Source organism: Gopherus evgoodei, chromosome 23 (genome assembly GCF_007399415.2).
Source record: "Gopherus evgoodei ecotype Sinaloan lineage chromosome 23, rGopEvg1_v1.p, whole genome shotgun sequence".
Classification (NCBI taxonomy): domain Eukaryota; kingdom Metazoa; phylum Chordata; order Testudines; family Testudinidae; genus Gopherus; species Gopherus evgoodei.
The window spans coordinates 2,442,938-2,462,265 of NC_044344.1; the positions used below are offsets into that span (position 1 = coordinate 2,442,938).

The 19,328-nt window shown below is 38.2% G+C and overlaps 1 protein-coding gene across 1 annotated transcript; it reads left to right on the forward strand.

Moving 5' to 3' along the window:
- Nucleotides 1-2,084: 2,084 nt before the first annotated feature.
- KRT23 (keratin 23) lies at nt 2,085-17,553 on the forward strand. The gene is made up of 8 exons (XM_030540896.1): nt 2,085-2,501; nt 6,298-6,380; nt 7,588-7,744; nt 10,731-10,892; nt 10,999-11,124; nt 13,770-13,990; nt 15,544-15,575; nt 16,992-17,553. The coding sequence occupies exons 1-8, from the start codon at nt 2,085-2,087 to the stop codon at nt 17,093-17,095; spliced, it is 1,302 nt and encodes a 433-aa protein (XP_030396756.1). The 3' UTR covers nt 17,096-17,553.
- The last annotated feature ends 1,775 nt before the right edge of the window (nt 17,554-19,328 follow it).

Below are 19,328 nucleotides of genomic sequence, written 5' to 3' on the forward strand. Positions count from 1 at the left end.
AGATGAGCAAATGCTTTGGTATGTCAGAGGAATGTGATGCATGTTAATAGTTTCTTTTCATTGAGGTAAAACTTGAACAGCTTGTGGTAAAAGAACTCACCATAAGATCATTCAGAAAGCAATTAGCCAAGGTTTCAAAAGTAAATTGTGATTTGGGGCATGTCAAATTTTGAGTGCTCAACTTGTGACACCTCAGAGGGGCTTGACATTCAGAAAGTGCTGAGCGTCCACAATCTGAAAATCAGACCCCTTAAAATAGGACACTCAAAAACTGAGGCACTCAAAACCACTAGTCTCTTCTGAAAATCTTGGCCAGTGTTGTTGTTGTTTTGGTTTCATCAACAATGAGTTTGTCTGCAGTTTTAAGGAAAAAAATAAACTTCTGTGGTAGCTTTGATGTATGAGATAATGCCAGAGTAAAAGCAAAAGAACACGGGAATCTGTTAAAACACAGCCCAGTATCAATTATTTTCGTAGGCATTAATATTCAAAAGAAGGTGCCCAAAGAGGAGCTGGTCTCATGCATTCAGAGAGTCCAAGGCCAGAGGGGACCACTGTGATAATCTAGTCTGACCTGATGTGTAATACAGGCAACAGAATTTCCCCATATATACACACACAAACACATACACATACACATAAAGCAGTGTACAAACAATACAAACTGCATTCTCAAGTTACTAGATGCAGAAGCTGACGCACAAAGAAGGACTGTGATTTGCCCAATATCAGGCAGTAAGCCAGTGGCAGAGCTTAAAATAGAGGACAAGAGTTTCTGTCTTCCCATGTTTTGTTGAGACTACCAGAGCACGATGCCTCCGTATTCATAAATACTGAAATAGCAGCAGAAATTGCCAGGATATTGTTCACACCCCATTCTGTAGACAAGATAAAGGTTATGTTTCAGCTAAAATAAATCATATATCAGAGCAGCCACCATATGGTCCCAGGTCTGGAGTAGCACTGGGTAGCTTTTAAAAAGATGGATTTCTCTGCTGCCTGGCTATACAGTTTAATATATTATCTAAAATGTATCAACAAATGGGTCAGTTATGTGTCCTGGTTGAAGTTTAATAGTTGGTTGTTTTATATATTTCTCAGTGCAAGTCATCAAAACTAATGTGCAGTAAAGGGGAACATTTAGAGTAATTTGGGAACAAATGAACCTGATATATGATTTTTTTAAAAAACGTAAATACCTTGGAAACACTTGTGATAATTGTAAAAATTGTCTTTGAAATGTTTGGATATATTGAAAGAGCATAATTTATCAGAAAACATTCAGCATTCTTCAGTGTCTCTTACACAGTCTCAAACTGCAAACTTTTTACATTTTCCCATCACTACCTGTTATACGAAGTTCCTATTTAAGTGGAAATTAGGCCTTTCTCCTTTGGTCCCGCACAGAATGAAAGAACAAGTGGAATGTAGCAGCAAAGCAATTAGTAACACAGGGCCAGCTCTCCAGCTGATGTTAACTGGCCTAGCGTCATTCATTTATACTACTTGAGGATCTATCCCTTTTTTGTTCTTAGAAACATTCATAACAGCTTTGTAGGAGGTGCTGTTTAACATGCAGTTAAAATTCTAAACCTTGTTATAAAAATACTGACATTTATATATATTTTAAAAAGTCTGTTTATTAAAAAGACACATGGGAAACCCAACCCTGTTCTGACCTTTAGTAATCTGTGTAATTCAAGAAACTCTTCCCACCATAGACAGGAAAACACAACATATTTACTGTGAGATTAGACTGAGGCAGAGCTGATCCTGTTCCACACCTACTGCGGCTAGCCACACCTTACTGTTATAATAAGAAGAAGGGGAAAAAAGAAGAAAAATAATTGAACATGGTATGCTGTTGTTGTTCCAAATAACAACAGTGTGTGCAGACTCATAAATGGTTCAGAATTGACCAAGAGGAAACACATATTTAATGATGACACAATCCTGTTGCTACAGTCATTCACGTAAGGAAACTCCCACAGGGAAAGGCATAAAAAAGCTTAGGGAAGGTTGAGAGACTGCTCAGTCGGTGCTAGTAAGTCAAACGTTGGGTTAGATCCCTAATAGATGTGACCATGAACTCCAGCCAAGGCCATTTCCAGTTCTCTTCTGGATCCCACAGGGGTAGTGCAGGGTGTGATTTGGCTCTGCTAGGAAGCTCCTACAGACCTACAAGTGCACGTGGAGGGGCCATTGGCACATCTGTCTCCATTTCCTCCACCAGGCCCCTCTGGCATTCCTCTGGAGCAGGGGTATCTTGGGGAGCCTTTGGCAAGAGCCATGGGGATAGCATCTTTCTGAATGGGAATGAGAAACAGACCATGCAAAACCTGAATGACCGTTTGGCTGCTTATCTGGAGAAGGTACGTTCTCTGGAAGCAGCTAATGCTCAGCTGGAAAGCTGTATCTCGGAGTGGCACAAGAAGAGGTCTCATGAAAAGAAGCGTGACTTCAACCAATATGAGCAAAACATCACTGACATGCAAAGACAGGTAAGTCAGAGCTGCATTTGGCTACACCATTCTGCATCCCCCCCGTAGAACCTGGAAACTCCTTCAGGCTGACAGCCCTACTTTACAGAAGCATAAAGAAAATATTAGAAACATTAATGAAAGTGGTTACCAGAGCTGTGCATAAAAGTCCATCGTGCACTCAAGGAGGTGGGAGGGGGATAGGAAAGGGTGGAAGGAAAGAGAGGTGTCAGAGTCTATAGATGTTTGTGATATATAGAAATTAAAATACTGTCAAATGTTCTTTTTTTTTTACCTGACTTTGTGGACTACTCTGCAATTTCTTGCGTAACATTCCCATTGAATGCCCAATGTGGTAAATCACACAAAGAAAAATTGTAAAGCAGGAAAAGTGAAGAGACTGCCTTATTTCAAAGGAGGAGAACGGCAGATTGGACTGTCTAGGACTATGGGAGCGAGGGGAAGCACTGGCCTATTGTGGAAACTAGAATGGGGGGTTAAAAGTTCAGAAAATCTGCAAAAGTCATTCATGAATGTTCCTTAGGAGCACTGACAAAGATACTACAAATCTTCCAAATAATTCAAATCTTGTAGGTTTTATACCAAAAAACCATAAAAGTCTTGTGTGCAGTCTAGAAATATGAGTCAGACAGCAGATGCCACATAGAAACCATTACCTACAAGTGTTCTTCCTCCTGTCTAGAAGCTCCTTGCTGCAGGCTTTGGCTATACCAAAGATATCTATAGACAAGTACTGAAATCATTCCTGAAATCACTCCAACATTCCCAATATAGCACTTTTGAAGGGGATAGGTTTTGCAATGCCTTAGGAAATAACGGAAACATAGAAGAGCTCACAACACGTTTGTAATGGAATGAACAGAAATACACATTCACACAGGCTATTCTTAGAGATACCTTTGTATTTCGTTCATTGATTTCTGCGGTGGTGGAGGAGGGACATATAATGATCATATTCTAATAGAAAAGAAAAATGAAATGTCCATTCTAATTATGAAAACAGCACTGACAAATACTCTTTGGCATGTTTTCACTGTAACTAAAAAGTGAATTTATGGATCCTACCACTATATCATATTAGTGTTCAACAATATGTCTTTCAAACTCATGTATCTAAAAATGTAAGAATAATATTAATCTGCATACATAATAAAACCTAATTAACTCAGTAATCATCCTGTGACTAATCAGAACAATTAACTTTACATGACCATATAAGGCAAGAAGCAAAGCTACTCAACAATGCTATCTAGTTTTTAAATGGCACTTTTTGTTGGAATGGGGATGTTTAGGATTTCCTATGACCTTCAGAACTTTCTTCCAGAGATACCTGGACATTGGCATTAACTGGCACCTTTGCTGATTTACGATAGGGAGGCCTGGGATTGAATAAACATTCCTTCTTACTGCTAAAGGTGTTCCCTTCAGGCAGAAGATGAGGGACACTGGCCCCAGGCAATGCATAAGGAAAGCTAGTTCTACTACTGCCTTGGCCTGTTCTGAGGATAAAAACAGGTCATCAGTTTCCAGGCCTGTCAGTTCAGCAGTGAATTCATTTTAAAAGAAAAAAAAAAACCTCTAAACCAGAGATAAATACTTAGTCTCCAGCTAAACAGATTTTCTCACATCTTGTATGAGAGCCCAGGGAAGTTCTGATTCAGGGGGAAAATCCAGACCTACAGAATTCACCCATGCCAGAACCTTTCTTAAAAAAGAAAGAGAGATTCAGAAAGATTAAAAGACCCAAATCATAGGATTGATCAGGATAAAGCTCTAAGTGAGGGATGCACTGTACCACCAATGTAACTCTTGTATCTACCATTCACAGTTAAGGTGAGTTATTCAGTAGTTACTAGCATCAAGCCTCTTAGACCAAATATGTATTATTTTATATACCATTCATAGAGGAGGTGGGATAGCAGATGGCTATTTACAGTGGGCACCTCAGACAGCTTTAATCCAGAATTTTTATTTATTTTGGAAGGAACTCCAGCTAACCTCGTAACTGCCATCATTGTGAGTGACAATGAAATAAATATTTATTAATCATAATGAATTAATCATGTATTAGTCAAAGTGCCCATATTTTCTGTTTGAATGTGGAATATGTCCAAAAAGAGCTTGTATCAATATCCATCATACATCCATAGAGCAGTAAAATTGTTATGGTATTACACTACTGCTTGCAAATATTTACTGCCTGACCATGCCTCACTGTTGAGGACTTCACTGCTATTTTAGCTGTGGATGCCTGCTCTTCAAAATCAAGATTCCTCCTTACAATAAAACCTGGAATTTGCAGTTTCCTAAGCTAACAGATCCCATCTCCATGCATATGGTACAAATGATACAGGCCTTTCAGCATATTATCTAGTACTTTGTTAAATCTACCTTTACAGCCTCAAACAATACGGTTTAGTGTTGGCATTAGGAATGGAAAGTTGTTAAATTATAGCTGTTTCATGGTCAAAGTAAAACAAACGGAAAGGCTCGGTCTAGTTCTAAGCAGATAGATATCCGCATTCCAAAATCAGCAGCAGCTAGCATTCTAACTGGCATTCTTCAGCAATCCACAGTGCAATGACAGTAAATCCTACTTAGTATATTTCAGATTAAGTCCTTCACTTCTTTGCTTTTTAGATGCCATGGACAGAGTCTCTTTTACACTAAGGCCCTTACAATGTCATTATTTGATTGTTGATTTGCTATATTATAAAATGGCTACAGAACTCAAGACACTAATGGAGCTTTCGGATTGGCTCTCAATTATGCTCTTCCACAGTATAATTTATAAAGCTCAGGAAATGGGGTCAATTATTATCTTTATTTCTTTTCCCTGCCAGCAATAACTAACCCCAGGCTGTCAAACATTTAGGATATTATTGTACTTCTCAGCTGGCCTTCATTATGCCTTAGGGCAAAACCTGAAATGTGCTGTAATTGGCCAGGAATGTACAGTACTGTATATTTTGTGCTATTGATTGATTAATGCATTCCAAGGACACCTTGATTTTTTCATTAAAAAGTCAACTTGGAGCACTTCAAAATATTTTTGTCATGTTTTATTTTTCCTGGTTTCTTGCTGACTAGGTACAGAAAGTTTTATTTGAAAAACCACTGGATAAAGATATTTCTGTTTTAGGAATATTTTCACTTTTTATTGCCATCTAAGTGTTTAGCGAAGGCTGAAGTGAGAAATTTCCCTGTGATTACCTCTTTTCTCCTCCTTCCTGTTAATTAGTAAAAGATTTGATATGTCACAGTTCTTAGTTCATGTTAATTACATATTAAATGAATGGTTTGAAGGGAACTGGATTGTTTTTAAGGATTTGGAACAGAATACTGAGCCTTTCATATTCATATCAGAGTTCAAACCTACCCCAGGTTGGTGGAGACTGAAAGCCATTACCTTTTGATGGCTTGCCCAGTATCTTCTGTAAAATGAGCTAGTGCTCTTACTTCCTTCCTTTACAGCAGGCTTCTACATCACAAAAGCCACCAGTGGAATTGTCACTAACTAATTTCACATTGCTGGTAGTCTTAACATGGGCAAGAGATGACATTTAGTGAGTCTTAGGTTCCTAAACACCTGTCACTTTTGAGAGTGAGGCTTAGGCTCCTAAGGAGTTACACACATCTAAATACCTTTGAGATCTGGGCCCAAGTCACTAAGGTGCATTTGAAAATTTTACTCTAAATCCATTCACACTTCAAACAATAGGAATGGCAGAATAGCGAAAGACATCCACTATATGGCATATCTGTGGGAACTTAACGCTCTGTCTGTGGTTTACAGATTGAGGATGGCAAGATCACCAATGCCAGTATTCTTCTGCATATTGATAATGCTAAAATAGCATCTGAAGATTTGAGTCTCAAGTAAGTTCTTTCTTGGCTTCTTCATATTTGTAAGAAGGGTGAAAGGAAATAAATCCAGGCTTTGTCCATGATAATATAATAAAACTTGTTTCTGGTGAAGTTCTTTGGTGACATCTGATCAATAAAATGAATGTATAGCAAAAGGAATAGAGAGAAGAATGAGAGCTTAATGTTAAGATTACAAAGGACTGCTGAACAATCACGAGTCACTCTGTTTATGAATCATACATCAGGGCCTGAAGAGCAAGTTTTACTGCAAGTGTTTAATTCTTATCATAAAAAGTATGTAGAGATGGTAAGGCTGAATATAAATTAAGTCTGGTCTGCACCTCATCCTCTCCCCCAGTTCAACCAAATTATTCTCTCTCCTGTGGTCTTCAGTTCATTCTTCCTGACTCCTACATGCCCCTCTCCCTCACTACCTTTTGCTGGTCTCCATGGTGGGGTTGCCACAGTAACTGAATCACTCATTACTGGTTACCAAGATATTTCATTGAGCAGAACTACTAAAAATTGGAACTGTGAAGCTTCTTAAATGGAAGGGAATGTTGTTCTGTATAGGATTTCTGTGTGATTATTGCATTCTGAAGAGAGTCTGGTGAAACATTAGTTGACCCCACAAAAATTATAGCGAGGAAGAGATTTTGGTTTCTCTTATATTTGAGATTGGGGAGCAATCAGAGAATCAAAGGCTGTTCCAGAACTGCAGTTTCAAATGTTGTTTTTGTCTGGGCTCTTTTTACCCAGGAGGTGTCAACTTCCTAAATGTGGCTAACTTGAAGAGTTTTAAAGGATATTACTAGCTAGTTTGTAAGCAATTTTTACACACAGTGATTTCACTTGGCTTGTATGGCAATCACTTTGTGGCAAACTGCAGGAGACATTACATTATAGATGCTGTTTTAAAATCCCTAATAGCAATTTTTTTTTTGAGTTTTGAAACCCCCTATTTCTAGAGCTGTGCTAGTCACAAACAAGAAAATTAAGAAAATGCTATCTTGTTCATTTCTTGTTATCATATAGGGGAGTGGTTCGGGGACATTTCATTTTAAAGGATTTCTAAGAAATAGCAAAGAATATGTTTTTAAAAGAGCCTACTTTCTTGTGATTTGCCTGAGCATTTGCTTTTCTTTGATGCTATTCATAGAGAACTCATGAATTCATCTGTTCTCAGCATGCATGTTTTGCCTCCTTTTTCCTGGTAAAGATATGAGGCGGAGCAGTCTCTCAGGCAGGGAATGCAAATCAGTGTTGAGAACCTGCGTAAGGAACTTGACAACCTGACCATTGCCACGACAGATCTGGAAATGGAGATTGAAGGCATCCAGGAAGAGCAGATCCTCAGGAAGAAAGACCATGAGAAGGTAGGAGAAATCTAGACCCTAAAATCCTAACTAATACAGTTTTGCTAATGAATGGACCAGTTTGTGTAATATCTACATCCTATAAATGAGGCAGATAATTCATGGCCCACTTGTGCTCCCACTGAAGTCAATGGGACTCTTTCCATTGACTTCAACGAGAGTTGGGTCCAACCCACAGTTTGCATTACACATGATCTAGTGGATTAGGATTGGATCTCTTTAATTCTAATCCCAGATATGACAATGACTCACGGTATGTCCTTGGAAAGTTCATTTTGCCTATTTGCTTTTCATTTACTCCACCTGTAACACAAAGATAATAAAACTTGCCTATCCTACAGGAATAGTGTGAGAAATAATTAGATAATATTTGTGCAGTGACTGCAGATGAAAACCACTGAGATAATTATTATCATTAGTTGATACAGCACCATTCATGCTTATGGTCAGCAAAACAGATAGTAGAAATGTTGTATTGAGTTTCCTAAGGTATGAAATGATTGTTACTGGTGTGTTCACCCCCAGATTTACCCTCATACTCTGGATATGTCAGTTCTGCAAATGAGGTTTGCTTTGAGATTTTGGTTTCATCTGAACCCAAAGTTCAGAATGAAAGTTTGAAAGAGACTTGGGCAAGAATGAATACATACAGATCAAAACTGAAGAAAATGTTTGCACAAATTCCTCCAAAGTAAAAACTAATTACTTTTCCAAAGCTCTAAACATAGCTAAATAGACAGTACTTACTGTTCGTAAGCCTTGACAATTAAACCTTACTACTCTGAATACTCGCTTTGTTGTTGTGTTGTATATGTTGCTACTGCCACACAGCACTGTGCCACTGCTTGACAACATGACATTTTCATGCTGACTGCTATATTGTTGTTCTTAGTTGTTATCCATTGTAGTACCTAGGTACCAAGTATCCTGCTCGGTGATCATCATCTTTTAAAAAGTGGAACAGAAATCCAGAGGGAAGATGGTAAAAAATCACACTTCCATTGGCTGACTTACTTGTGTACCCAGACATATTAATAAGCTATATTATAGCAATTTTTGGAAGCAGGACAATCAAGAATGACGTTACTATGTCCAGTCAATCTGCATTTCAAATGCTGTAGTATCATATCTTTGAGTGTTGCTTTTTCTGGGGGTGTTTTTGGAAATGGTATTTAAAACATGAGATTACGCTACATTGAAGAGAATTTTACCAAACCTGTTTGACTTGTGCTATAATTATGTTGTTTACACAGTAATTATATGTTTTCATTTGACTGCTCCTCTAGTAATTACACAGAATTTTTAGTCTTCTCCTATAAACTTGACTATAGTTTCATAAATACTATGTATGCTCTGAAAGGTGAAATTACAATCAGAGTTGAATGAATCTGGATGGTTTCAAGTTCCATTCAGATAAACATCCAAATGTGGCAATACTTCTTTCAAGTGTCTTGCATCTAGAAATAGTATGAAAACAAGTTTTTTTGCGTTTTTTGTTGAGTTCTCTGACCCAGTCCTACATGCACTGAAGTCATCAGGAGCAGAAGCAGGCTGCTGGTTCTGGCCACATCAAATACACCATGACATTACCTACCCACAATATTTAATCAAACTTTACTGAACCTCCCAAAAAAGTTTTGAGCTCTGGTTTGAGTCACATTTTAGATAAAGATATATACTGGCTCTTATTGTGGCCAGACTAATTTGCAGACCCATAAAAACAATTGAATTTATCTGGAAAATCATCCATCTCAAGTGGAGAACAAACTATTTTCTCACCCAAGAGGTGGTCTCTCCAGTTTAAAGTCATGTCATGGAGTCATGTTACTGGGTGACCTGGGGCAAATTTGGCCTGCTCTTGTCCATGCTGTACCTGTTTTGCAGGTATAGAGGACTTCAGTCTCCAGGATCGTCAGTAGAACATCTTTCACCAACAGAATATTAATTTTAAAAAGAGCAGTCAATAGGACTTGCAGATTGTCTGCACCAGTCTCTGGTGAACAGAAGCCCAGCAACCGAGTGGGGATAGCCACAGCTCAAAAGTTTCGGTATAAAGATATCAGAATATACAGCTTGTCTAAGGAGGCACACTTCCAGCTCTAGGCTCTTTGTTAAGTATGCCTACAAAGCAAGAAACTGGGGGAGGGGTTTGCAGGTTGGAATGAGGCAGCCCTTATAAGAGTTTAATCTTTTGACTGGTATGAGTGTGAGACTGGTGAGGTAAAACTGATTGGATCTGCCATCTACATTGTAAAGAAACCCCACAGAATTCTTATTACATAGAGGGCTCCACACCTGCCCTGATGGCTTGTAGTACATTTTGCAGATTAAATATATATTGTGCTGTAGACAAACAAAAATCACGTACATTTTTTAGGAAGTGAACTCTTCCATTATGGAATTTTGCAATAGGAATAAAATCAACTTCCTTTCCAGCCAGTCAGAATTCCCTAATGGTTTGGGAGCTTCCATGATTGTCTTCGTTGCAGCTGATTCTGCACAATAATTTACTCACAGTGTCATATGATAAAATAGTGTTCCAAAACATTGGGTCTGGAATCTGAAATAAACAGTCAGATGAGTAAATGCTAAAACCCAGATAGATGTGTGTTCCCTTATTATAAATGGAGAGTCAGTGCAGGCAGTGCACTTTCCTGGCTGAACAGAGAAGTGGCATGAAAATACAAGCTTTTACTAAGAAGTTAAGAGGCCACAAAGCATAGGCAGGTGAGAGTCTTTCTGCAGGAAGTGTAAAGTAATAATCTTTAAAAAAAAATAATTTAAATAGATTGTTCTTTTTAAATTAAATCACAGTGTGTTTTAAGATTATCCAGATCAAACTAGTGTGAGATAAGCAGTCGTTAACTGTGTGTATAACAATTAATTCACTATAATTGAGCTAATCTTTTAGTGCTACTTACTGAAAATAGGAACGAAGGGGACAAGGTGTACCTACTTATTTTCTCTTCTCTGCTAATATGAATAGGATATGGGGGCGCATCATTCATCAAAGGATTTCAAGGTCAATGTGCAAGTGAATGCAGTGCCGAAAGAAGATTTGGCCAAGATTTTAGCAGGGATAAGAAAGGATTATGAAGCCATTATTGAAAAGAACCACCAAGGCCTATTGGTCTGGTACAAAGAGCAGGTAACAAAGAAATACATAAAACTTCCTTCTGCTGATTTCACAGAGCCCTATTTGCAAAAAAGATTGACCACTATCAGTCAACTTTTCAACTACTTTTGCTCCACAGACTGCAACTGTGTCCCCAGCGGCAAATATCAGCCCAGAAGAAATACAGAGCAATGAAAGTGAAATCAAGAACCTGAAGCGGACCCTTCAGGCCTTGGAGATTGAGTTGCAGGCACAATTTAGCAAGGTATCTTCTGGGGAAATCAATGGCAGGTCACTTTTTATCCAGTAAGTTCTCTAGGAATGCATACTTTCATCCAAATTCTGCCCTCATTCACACCCATGCAACTACATTGACTTCTGTGAAGTTATATATAAATGAAAGCAGAATTTGACCCCTTTTGTCTATATTTAAACTGATGGACACTTGCAAAGAAGGCTGTTATACCGCCACCATGTAGAAAATTCATTAGATACTTCCCTTCTTGTGACTGCACATGGAGGAACAGGAAGAAATGAGTGACATGACCTGGAAACCAGCCAGCAAGGTGCTCCAGTAGGGGGAGGGGGAAGGCTGAGGAGTTTTCCTAGTGGTCCAAATATCAGGTTTGGAAGATCATGAGATGATATGTGAAATCCTACTACCAACAGTCACACACACTAGGAAGAATATTGGCTGAAAATCTTAAGAATTCCTCCGATAGGGTGACCAGATGACAACTCCAAAATATCGGGATCGCCACAGGGGGAACGCCTTTTCAATTGTCACACTCACCACATCCAGGTCTTTGGCGGCATTTTGGCGGTGGGTAATAAATCTTGCCGCCGAAGACCATTAGTGAGTGAAGGATCCGCCGCTGAAATGCCGCCGAAGACGTGGATGTGCCGGGTGAGTGTAACAATTGAAAAGGAGCTCCCCCTGCCTGTTACCGCTGCCTAATCAAAAACAAACAACCAAACAAAAACTCGCCGCAGCGCACGAAACAAAATATCGGGACAAAAGGCGTCCTGACCGTACTGTGGTCAGGATGCGGGACAAACTGCTCAATATCGGGACAGTCTCAATTTTATCGGGACGTCTGGTCACTCTATCCTCAGATTTCCCAGAGATTAAAGCTCCTGTGTCCATGACATGGAGAGCTTGGAGTAATACTGTATAATAAGAGGAAAACTGACAAAATGATCGAAGAAATGTCTCATTTCCAAAATATAAAAGTGTATTTTGCAACTCCAGAGAGTGGAAATCTGTAACTTCCAAAGTCAATAATCTAAGGTTAGAAAAATTCTGATATGCCATTGTATAACATGTATATTTGCCTCCCTTTTTAAAACTAATAAAAATTATCCTTTGTGATTTGCTAACACCCCAGATATAATCTTTCAATTTAGAAAAAGTTAATTACATAATAAAATGTACATTTGGTGTCAACCTATTGTTCCCTTTTCATTTTAGACCACTGTAAAAACAAAGAGAGTCACATAGGAATCATCATAATTGAGCTGCAAATATAACCTTAACATTTCACCTTTCTAAAAAAAATTTCTGGATATGTCAATGTTATGTTAATAACTTTTGCAAAGGTTATTAAGAAAAAAGAAATGTGACCTCTGAAGATCATATTAAAAAGTTATATCCAGAAAGAGGAAATATTTCTAAAATTTAACTTGAGATTTATTTATGTTTACTTAGTCCTTGTGGACACCAATTTCAGATTGATTATGATAGCTAATGTCTGAGAAGGGCACGACTTATCACAGTATGAATGCAGCTTTATGCCACTGTAATTCTGTTTAAAACAGGAGCTATATTGTTGTAAAAGTGAAGCACCACAGTGGTGAATCAGGCCAGAAAAGAGCTAAGTATTATTATTACATTACTGCTGTTGATAAATAGAATAATCAATTGTTTGACCACACTTTGATTTATTATGAAATATACTTTAGAGACCAAATAACCAGTGTCAGTTGGGTTTATTAATATGTACAGGAAAAAGATTCTATGATACCAGGCTCCAAAGAGCTATCCTATGTAGCGATGTTACATTCATGTTACATAGATGGTGTGCTCTCCACGTTATACTTTTCAGCTAGTATCATTTATATGATGATTTTACAGGTTACACATCTCTTTACACATCACTAAAATCCAATTCATCCGTTTGTCTCAGTTCTCTAACTTCTTCTTCTGTCCCTTCTTTATCTTTTTTTTTTTTTATACTAGCATTCCAGGTGCTGGTCCATGAAGGTACTTCCCTAGCATGTACTAAGAAATAAAACAAATGGACTTTGATTTTGCAAGTTTCATTTCTGTTTGTGCCAACTGCCTACCTAATCAAATGCCAAGAGTTATGGTATACTTAGATTATGGTAACAGGATTATTGTATAGGCCAGTTTAGGGTATATCACTGTAACAATATTTGTGCTTAATGTTATTGTTGTTTAATGCATAGATAGACAGAAAGATAGATATGCTAGCCAGCATATATTAGTCAACAATGCAAAAATGCATTTTTGAACCTTTTTGTGAGGATTGTGCATAATTATGGAGATTGTCAGAGTCCAAGTCAGGTGGGATCAAAAGGCCATTCCAAGATTTCCTTAAAGACTGACTCGGTTACCCTTTGAGCATAGAGAACAGGGATGGGATGATTTACGCTCCATTCCTGCAATTATGCACATACAACACTTTATTCATGTGAGTAATCCTACTGATTTCAATGGGATTACTTACATGAGTAATCATGCATATAACTTAAATGTTTGAAAGACTAGAGCCTCACATTTGGAAGCTCTTCTGGTTAGGGACTGCACCTTCTGGTATTTTTGTACAGTATACACTGTAGCCACCTCATAAATAATGATACTAGTCTTGGTATTTTCTGCTCTTTCAGAAATATGCCCTGGAAGGTACCTTGGCCGAGACCCAGGCTCACTACACATTTCAGCTCCAGAATATACAACAATTCATCTCTAACTGCGAGGAAGAGCTGAGTCAACTCCGCCAAGACATGAAGTGCCAGAACAATCAGTATAAGATCCTCCTTGGGATCAAAACCCGCCTGGAAAAGGAGATTTCTACTTATCGTCAGCTCCTGGAGGGAAATGCTGACGGGTAAGACAAAGCTAGCCTAATTTGGGTAGAGGACAGGGGAGTCCTTATGTTTATGTAACATATTTATTTAGGTTTAATCAGTATTTGTGGGCACCATGAAGATGGTAGTAAACATTGGCATTTTTATGTGTGTGGACCATAATAAAACCCCTAGATACTTACTGCACAGTGAAACTTGCATCAATATTATTTTGATTAACTACATTTATTTAACAAATATCTGCATGTATTGCTCTTGTGTCTAGTAATTGGGATACTTGAATTATTATGATATTTTGTATTTGTATAGTAACTTCCATCCCAGGCTCTCAGAGAACTTTAGAAATATATAAAAAATAAATTCACAATACCCATGGAAGGAAAGTACATTTAATTAATGCTATTTTATAGGTAAGCAAACCGAGACATAGACAAGAGAAATGCATTACACAAAGCTAGAATTCACCCTGTACTAGCTGAAGCATCTCGAAGTCTTGTAATGAAATGTGCTGAGTACTGTGTAATACCTAGGCTAGATTCTTCGGGGCTGTGTTAATTTAGAGTTAATTTGTTTACATCTCTCTCTCTCTCTCTCTCTCTAAACTAAATATAAATATAAATTTATAAATTTAACTAAAATTTAACTAAAACAAAATTGTTACTATGTTCTTACACTGTATGTGATTCATTTGGACTCAGGAAAAGATGGAAATTTCCCTAAAATTATTTTTTTATTTCCAGCCCAATTTGCAGTCTAAAAAGAAGAATGGAGATATGTTTGAATAGGCTTTGAATAATCATCCAAATTCACAATTGCCTCCATACTGCATCTCTGAAGTTTTGCCCCTCACTAATGAATTATCTAGTCTAGCCACTCTTTGACTCTATGAATCTCTGCATTTGGAAACCTCTTAGCTCACAGTTCTTTGTTCTGTCAATTAAAATTCACAACTTGCTTCTAACACATGAGATCTGGGAATTAACTAACCAGATGGAGGAAGTTTATTAGTACACCTCTCCCTCAATATAACGCTGTCTTCAGGAGCCAAAAAATCTTACCGTGTGACAGGTGAAACTGTGTTATATCGAAATTGCTTTGATCCACCGGAGTGTGCAGCGCCCCCCCCCCCCCCCGAGCACTGCTTTACCGTGTTATATCCGAATTCATGTTATATTGGGTCGCATTATATCGGGGTAGAGGTGTAGTTAGTAGTAATTTACAGCTCTGCTGCTGAAACTCCCAGAGAGCACTCTCCTCCCAAATACTAAACTCCTTATCAGAAACCCCAATGGGCCCAGCACTAACCATTTATAGGACATGATGAAAGATACACTTTTCCTCAAAAGCAACAACACTAAAAAACAAAGGAGGGCATCTGAAGTAGAAATGGCTGGACCCAAGAGTAATGAAGAGCAAAATCCCTCATGGTAAAAAATACATGTGGTCAGTTTTTGTTTTTGCCCTTTAGATATTGGCATGATGGTCACATTAGAAATACCACTGATGGATATATGAATGGATACTTGAACTGAGAATATTCATTTATTTTACCTTCATTTTATTATCTTTCCAGAATAACAAAAACCTTTGAATCAAGCACTAAAGGTAAAAACTCCTTATTTTGTTCTCTAGAGTAAATACTAATCACATTCACATTGGATGAAATTTATTCCTGTGTGGAGGGTCTCTGCAAAGCTTAGGCGCAACTTATGTCCCCTTAAGCCACATTTTGATATGGTTTAACTGGTGCCTATGTCTCATGCAGGGGTGAATTTCACTCAGTTTGTCAACACTGCAGTAGAAGGTGTGATTACAGCTCAGGTAGGCACTTGTACTATCTTTAATCTAACTAGCCCAGCTAAAACTAATAGTGAAGCTAAATGTGGGCTAGGAATATGAATACATACCCAAGTGGATTGGGTGCACTTGTAAGAGCTTGCAATTAAACCAGTCCTGCTGCAGCGTCACTGATACTTTTAGCTGTCCTAGCTAGATTAAAGATAGCATGGGTATGTCTGCCTGAGCTGCAATCACACCTTTTTGTTGCAGCGTAGACATATCCTCAGTGTGTGCTGCTGTGTCCACCAGCTTGTAGCCATTTCTTGGTACAGACTTCACCAGCTACTGAAATACACCATCCACAGCTAAGACTCTAGCTCAGGCCCTCATGGTCCACAACAGGAACAGCAGCTCCACAAGGCAAGCTAAAAAGCAGCATCCCCTTTGGTTGAGCCAGTAAGTTTGGGCTGTTTGGCCAGCTGCAAGTCAGTGCTGTCTCACATATCTCTAGACAAAATTTTGTCTTTTTCACTTATTTCTTTTAGACACATTAACACACTTTTACTAGAGACGTGGGCAAATATCTTTATTTATGTGATAACCTAAAGGTGAACTGTCTGGATGTGTCTATTTTCACTCAATTCTGCGTATAGAAAAAATCTGCCTTTGTGAATTGGTGTCCGAAATTCACTATGCAAGCACTGAATGGTTGTGTTTGTTTTGCATAAAAGGTGCATACTAAGTTTTGCAAGAGCAAATAGCTGTGTCCACAAAGTGACAGTGAAAAACTGGAAGCTACAGCTGACAGTTTAGCCCTAGCAGGGTCAGAAACCAGCATCAGAGACTAGAAATCAGTTTGTACCCTGATTCAATACCAATTTAAATATACAGCATAAGAATGTTCCCATGTCAAGCCAAAGGTGAAACATACAGAGCTTTTTTGACTAGCAACTCAAACAGAAACATTTCACCATCCACATGACATGCCATAAACCTATTTATGAACTATAGCACCTCAGAAAATCTCTTCATGGCTATGTCAGGTCAGGGCCAACGAACATATAGCATTAAATTTTTAGCTGATATAAATCAGAATAGCTCCAATAGCTTAAAGAGAACTATGACAATTTACCATATCTGTGGATCTGGCCCATAAACTATGTACAAAAGCAAACTTTCCCCTGCTTGGTTTCTTTTCAATACTCCTCTTGCCTAATAAATCTCTTATTTACTTCCCTTCAGAACACGCTGGAATGACCAGTGGAAAGATCAAAACAATTACACAGGACAGCGTGAATGGGCAGGTGGTGTCCTCCACCATAAATGAAATCAACCAGCAGATGTGAAGCAAGGCACATCCTAGGCCCTGGCTCTACCAATGGCCTAATATGTGGCCTTGGGGAAATCTCTTTCATGCTCTGTGCTTCAGTTTCTCTCTGCGGAAAATTAGCATAGTAATACTTTCCTTCTTTGTAAAGCACTTTGAGAGCCACAGATGAAAAGTGTTATATAAGAGCTAGATGGCATTATCTTTTTTTAAAGAAAAATTCTTTTCCCACCAAGACATGGAAGAAAAGCTTGGTAATGAAAATGACTCGGGAATGTTGGTACTGAATGTGCTATACATTTCTCACCAGGGCCATGAGTCTGCTGACCTCCTTCTATAACTGACATATTGTTGTTCAAACTGACTGTAACTTAATGTGAATTTAATTATTTTCCACCTTTTCTGTCAGTCTCAATTACCTTTTATCTTTTACAATAAATCCCATTGTCTGTAATAAACTCTATTCAAATACTTTCACTGGTAGCTGGGTTTTTTTGCATTAAAAAACTAGAGGGTGGCAGATCCAAGAGGCCTGAAAACCTTGTGTGTCTTGGGCAAATGTGAAGCTGGATGGTAACATCATCATCAATCATCATAATAATCAAAGAAAAGGGTTGACACTGTGCACAAAATCCTACACCTGCCAAGTATATAAACAAGGTACATTAGGCGTTTCCTGTGTACAACTTTTTAAATGTCAGGTTTTAAATATAGAATCATAGACTATTAGGGTTGGAAGGGACCTCAGGAGGTCATCTAGTCCAACCCCCTGCTCCAAGCAGGACCAATCCCCAGATTTTTACCCCAGTTCCCTTAATGGCCCCCTCAGGGATTGAACTCACAACCATGGGTTTAATAGGCCAATGCTCAAACCCCTGAGCTATCCCTCCCCCCATATATTGTTTTTAGCATTATTTCAAAGTATATTTTAATGAAATGCCCATTCTGGAAATGTGTGTTTTCTCTTGAAGACCAACTGTAGAGAAATCTGCCTGTAAAATCCTCCTTCCATCAGTCAATATAATTAAATTCCTCTTTTTCATCTATATTTTAGAGTGTTTGTCCAGATACATCCTTCAGCCTCCATCTTTGAATTCCCAAATTTTCTCTGGGATCTGATTAATCCAACCCATCACTTGACTGTTTGCCTTCCTAACAGAAGCTCATATCCCATGTTGATGAGTGCTGTATAAGAACACAGACAGATAAATAGGTGTCTATTGACATATCAAAGAATTGAACCAAGGTCAATCATATTATTTTAGGAGTTCATGAACAAGTGAGCTGAACTGGTTAAAAAATTTTAATTTGACATTTTTTAAAATGAAAAATGGCTTTTTTTTATCAAAACAGAAATTTACATGGGACATGTTTGATTTCAGTGAAAGTTTGTGGAGGTCATCAAAAAAATTTCAACTGAGAACTGAACATTTTGGGTGTTTGATTGCCAAAAACTGAAATATTTTCAGTTTTGAGGTTTTCATTTTTTCCCTCAACAAAAATCATAAAAATGTTGAAGAAAAATTTCAATGAAAACAAAAACAATTCATTCTCAAAAAAAATATTGCAGGAAAAAATTTATTCTCAACAAACTCTACTCTAGTAATGAGGAGAAAGAGAGCCTGACAATCTCTGTGGCCAAGGCTTGCAGTGCCTACATTTCACATCAGCACATTCACCAAATCAGGAGAAAATCCTGACAGTGATGGGGCAGATGACAGTGAAGTATAATAAACAGAGATCTGGCAAATAGAATCAACACAAGTGAATATTCAGCCAGGAGGACTGGAAAATGAAGCAACAGAAGAGAGACAGCATGGAGAAGCATCAGCAACTGCATGTGATTTGCACTCCCCAGCACACATGCACACCAGACAAAACAGTTCTGGTCTGACCAGTCTTATGTCAATGGGAGAAAATTACATTGTGTTCCTTCATACCTGCGCATCCTTAGCCTTAATGGCTTTGCACATATATTCTGTTGCTTAGACTGCACTGAAACAAGGATCACAAAAGAGGGTGAAAGTCTCAAAAACCTAGGAAAAATGTACTTCTAAAATGCACTAAATCCAACCCCATGACCCAGCCCTTTCTTACTGGCATGTTAGGACAAGTTAGTGATCACCCCTACGCCTGGTTGCAGAAAGAATCCCAAGGGCCTTGAACAAATTACTTAATGTTTTGTCTAAATTGGGTAAAACTGGTAATACTGGATTGGTGATTCTAGGCTAATTGAAGCTGTAATCCTTAGT

Excerpts from the sequence above, each read along its gene's own strand:
- KRT23 (XM_030540896.1), top strand. The coding sequence starts at position 2,085 with ATGAACTCCAGCCAAGGCCATTTCCAGTTCTCTTCTGGATCCCACAGG. Across the intron at positions 7,745-10,730 it reads GGAAGAAAGACCATGAGAAG|GATATGGGGGCGCATCATTC; the intron begins GTAGGAGAAATC and ends TAATATGAATAG. Across the intron at positions 13,991-15,543 it reads CTGGAGGGAAATGCTGACGG|AATAACAAAAACCTTTGAAT; the intron begins GTAAGACAAAGC and ends TTATCTTTCCAG.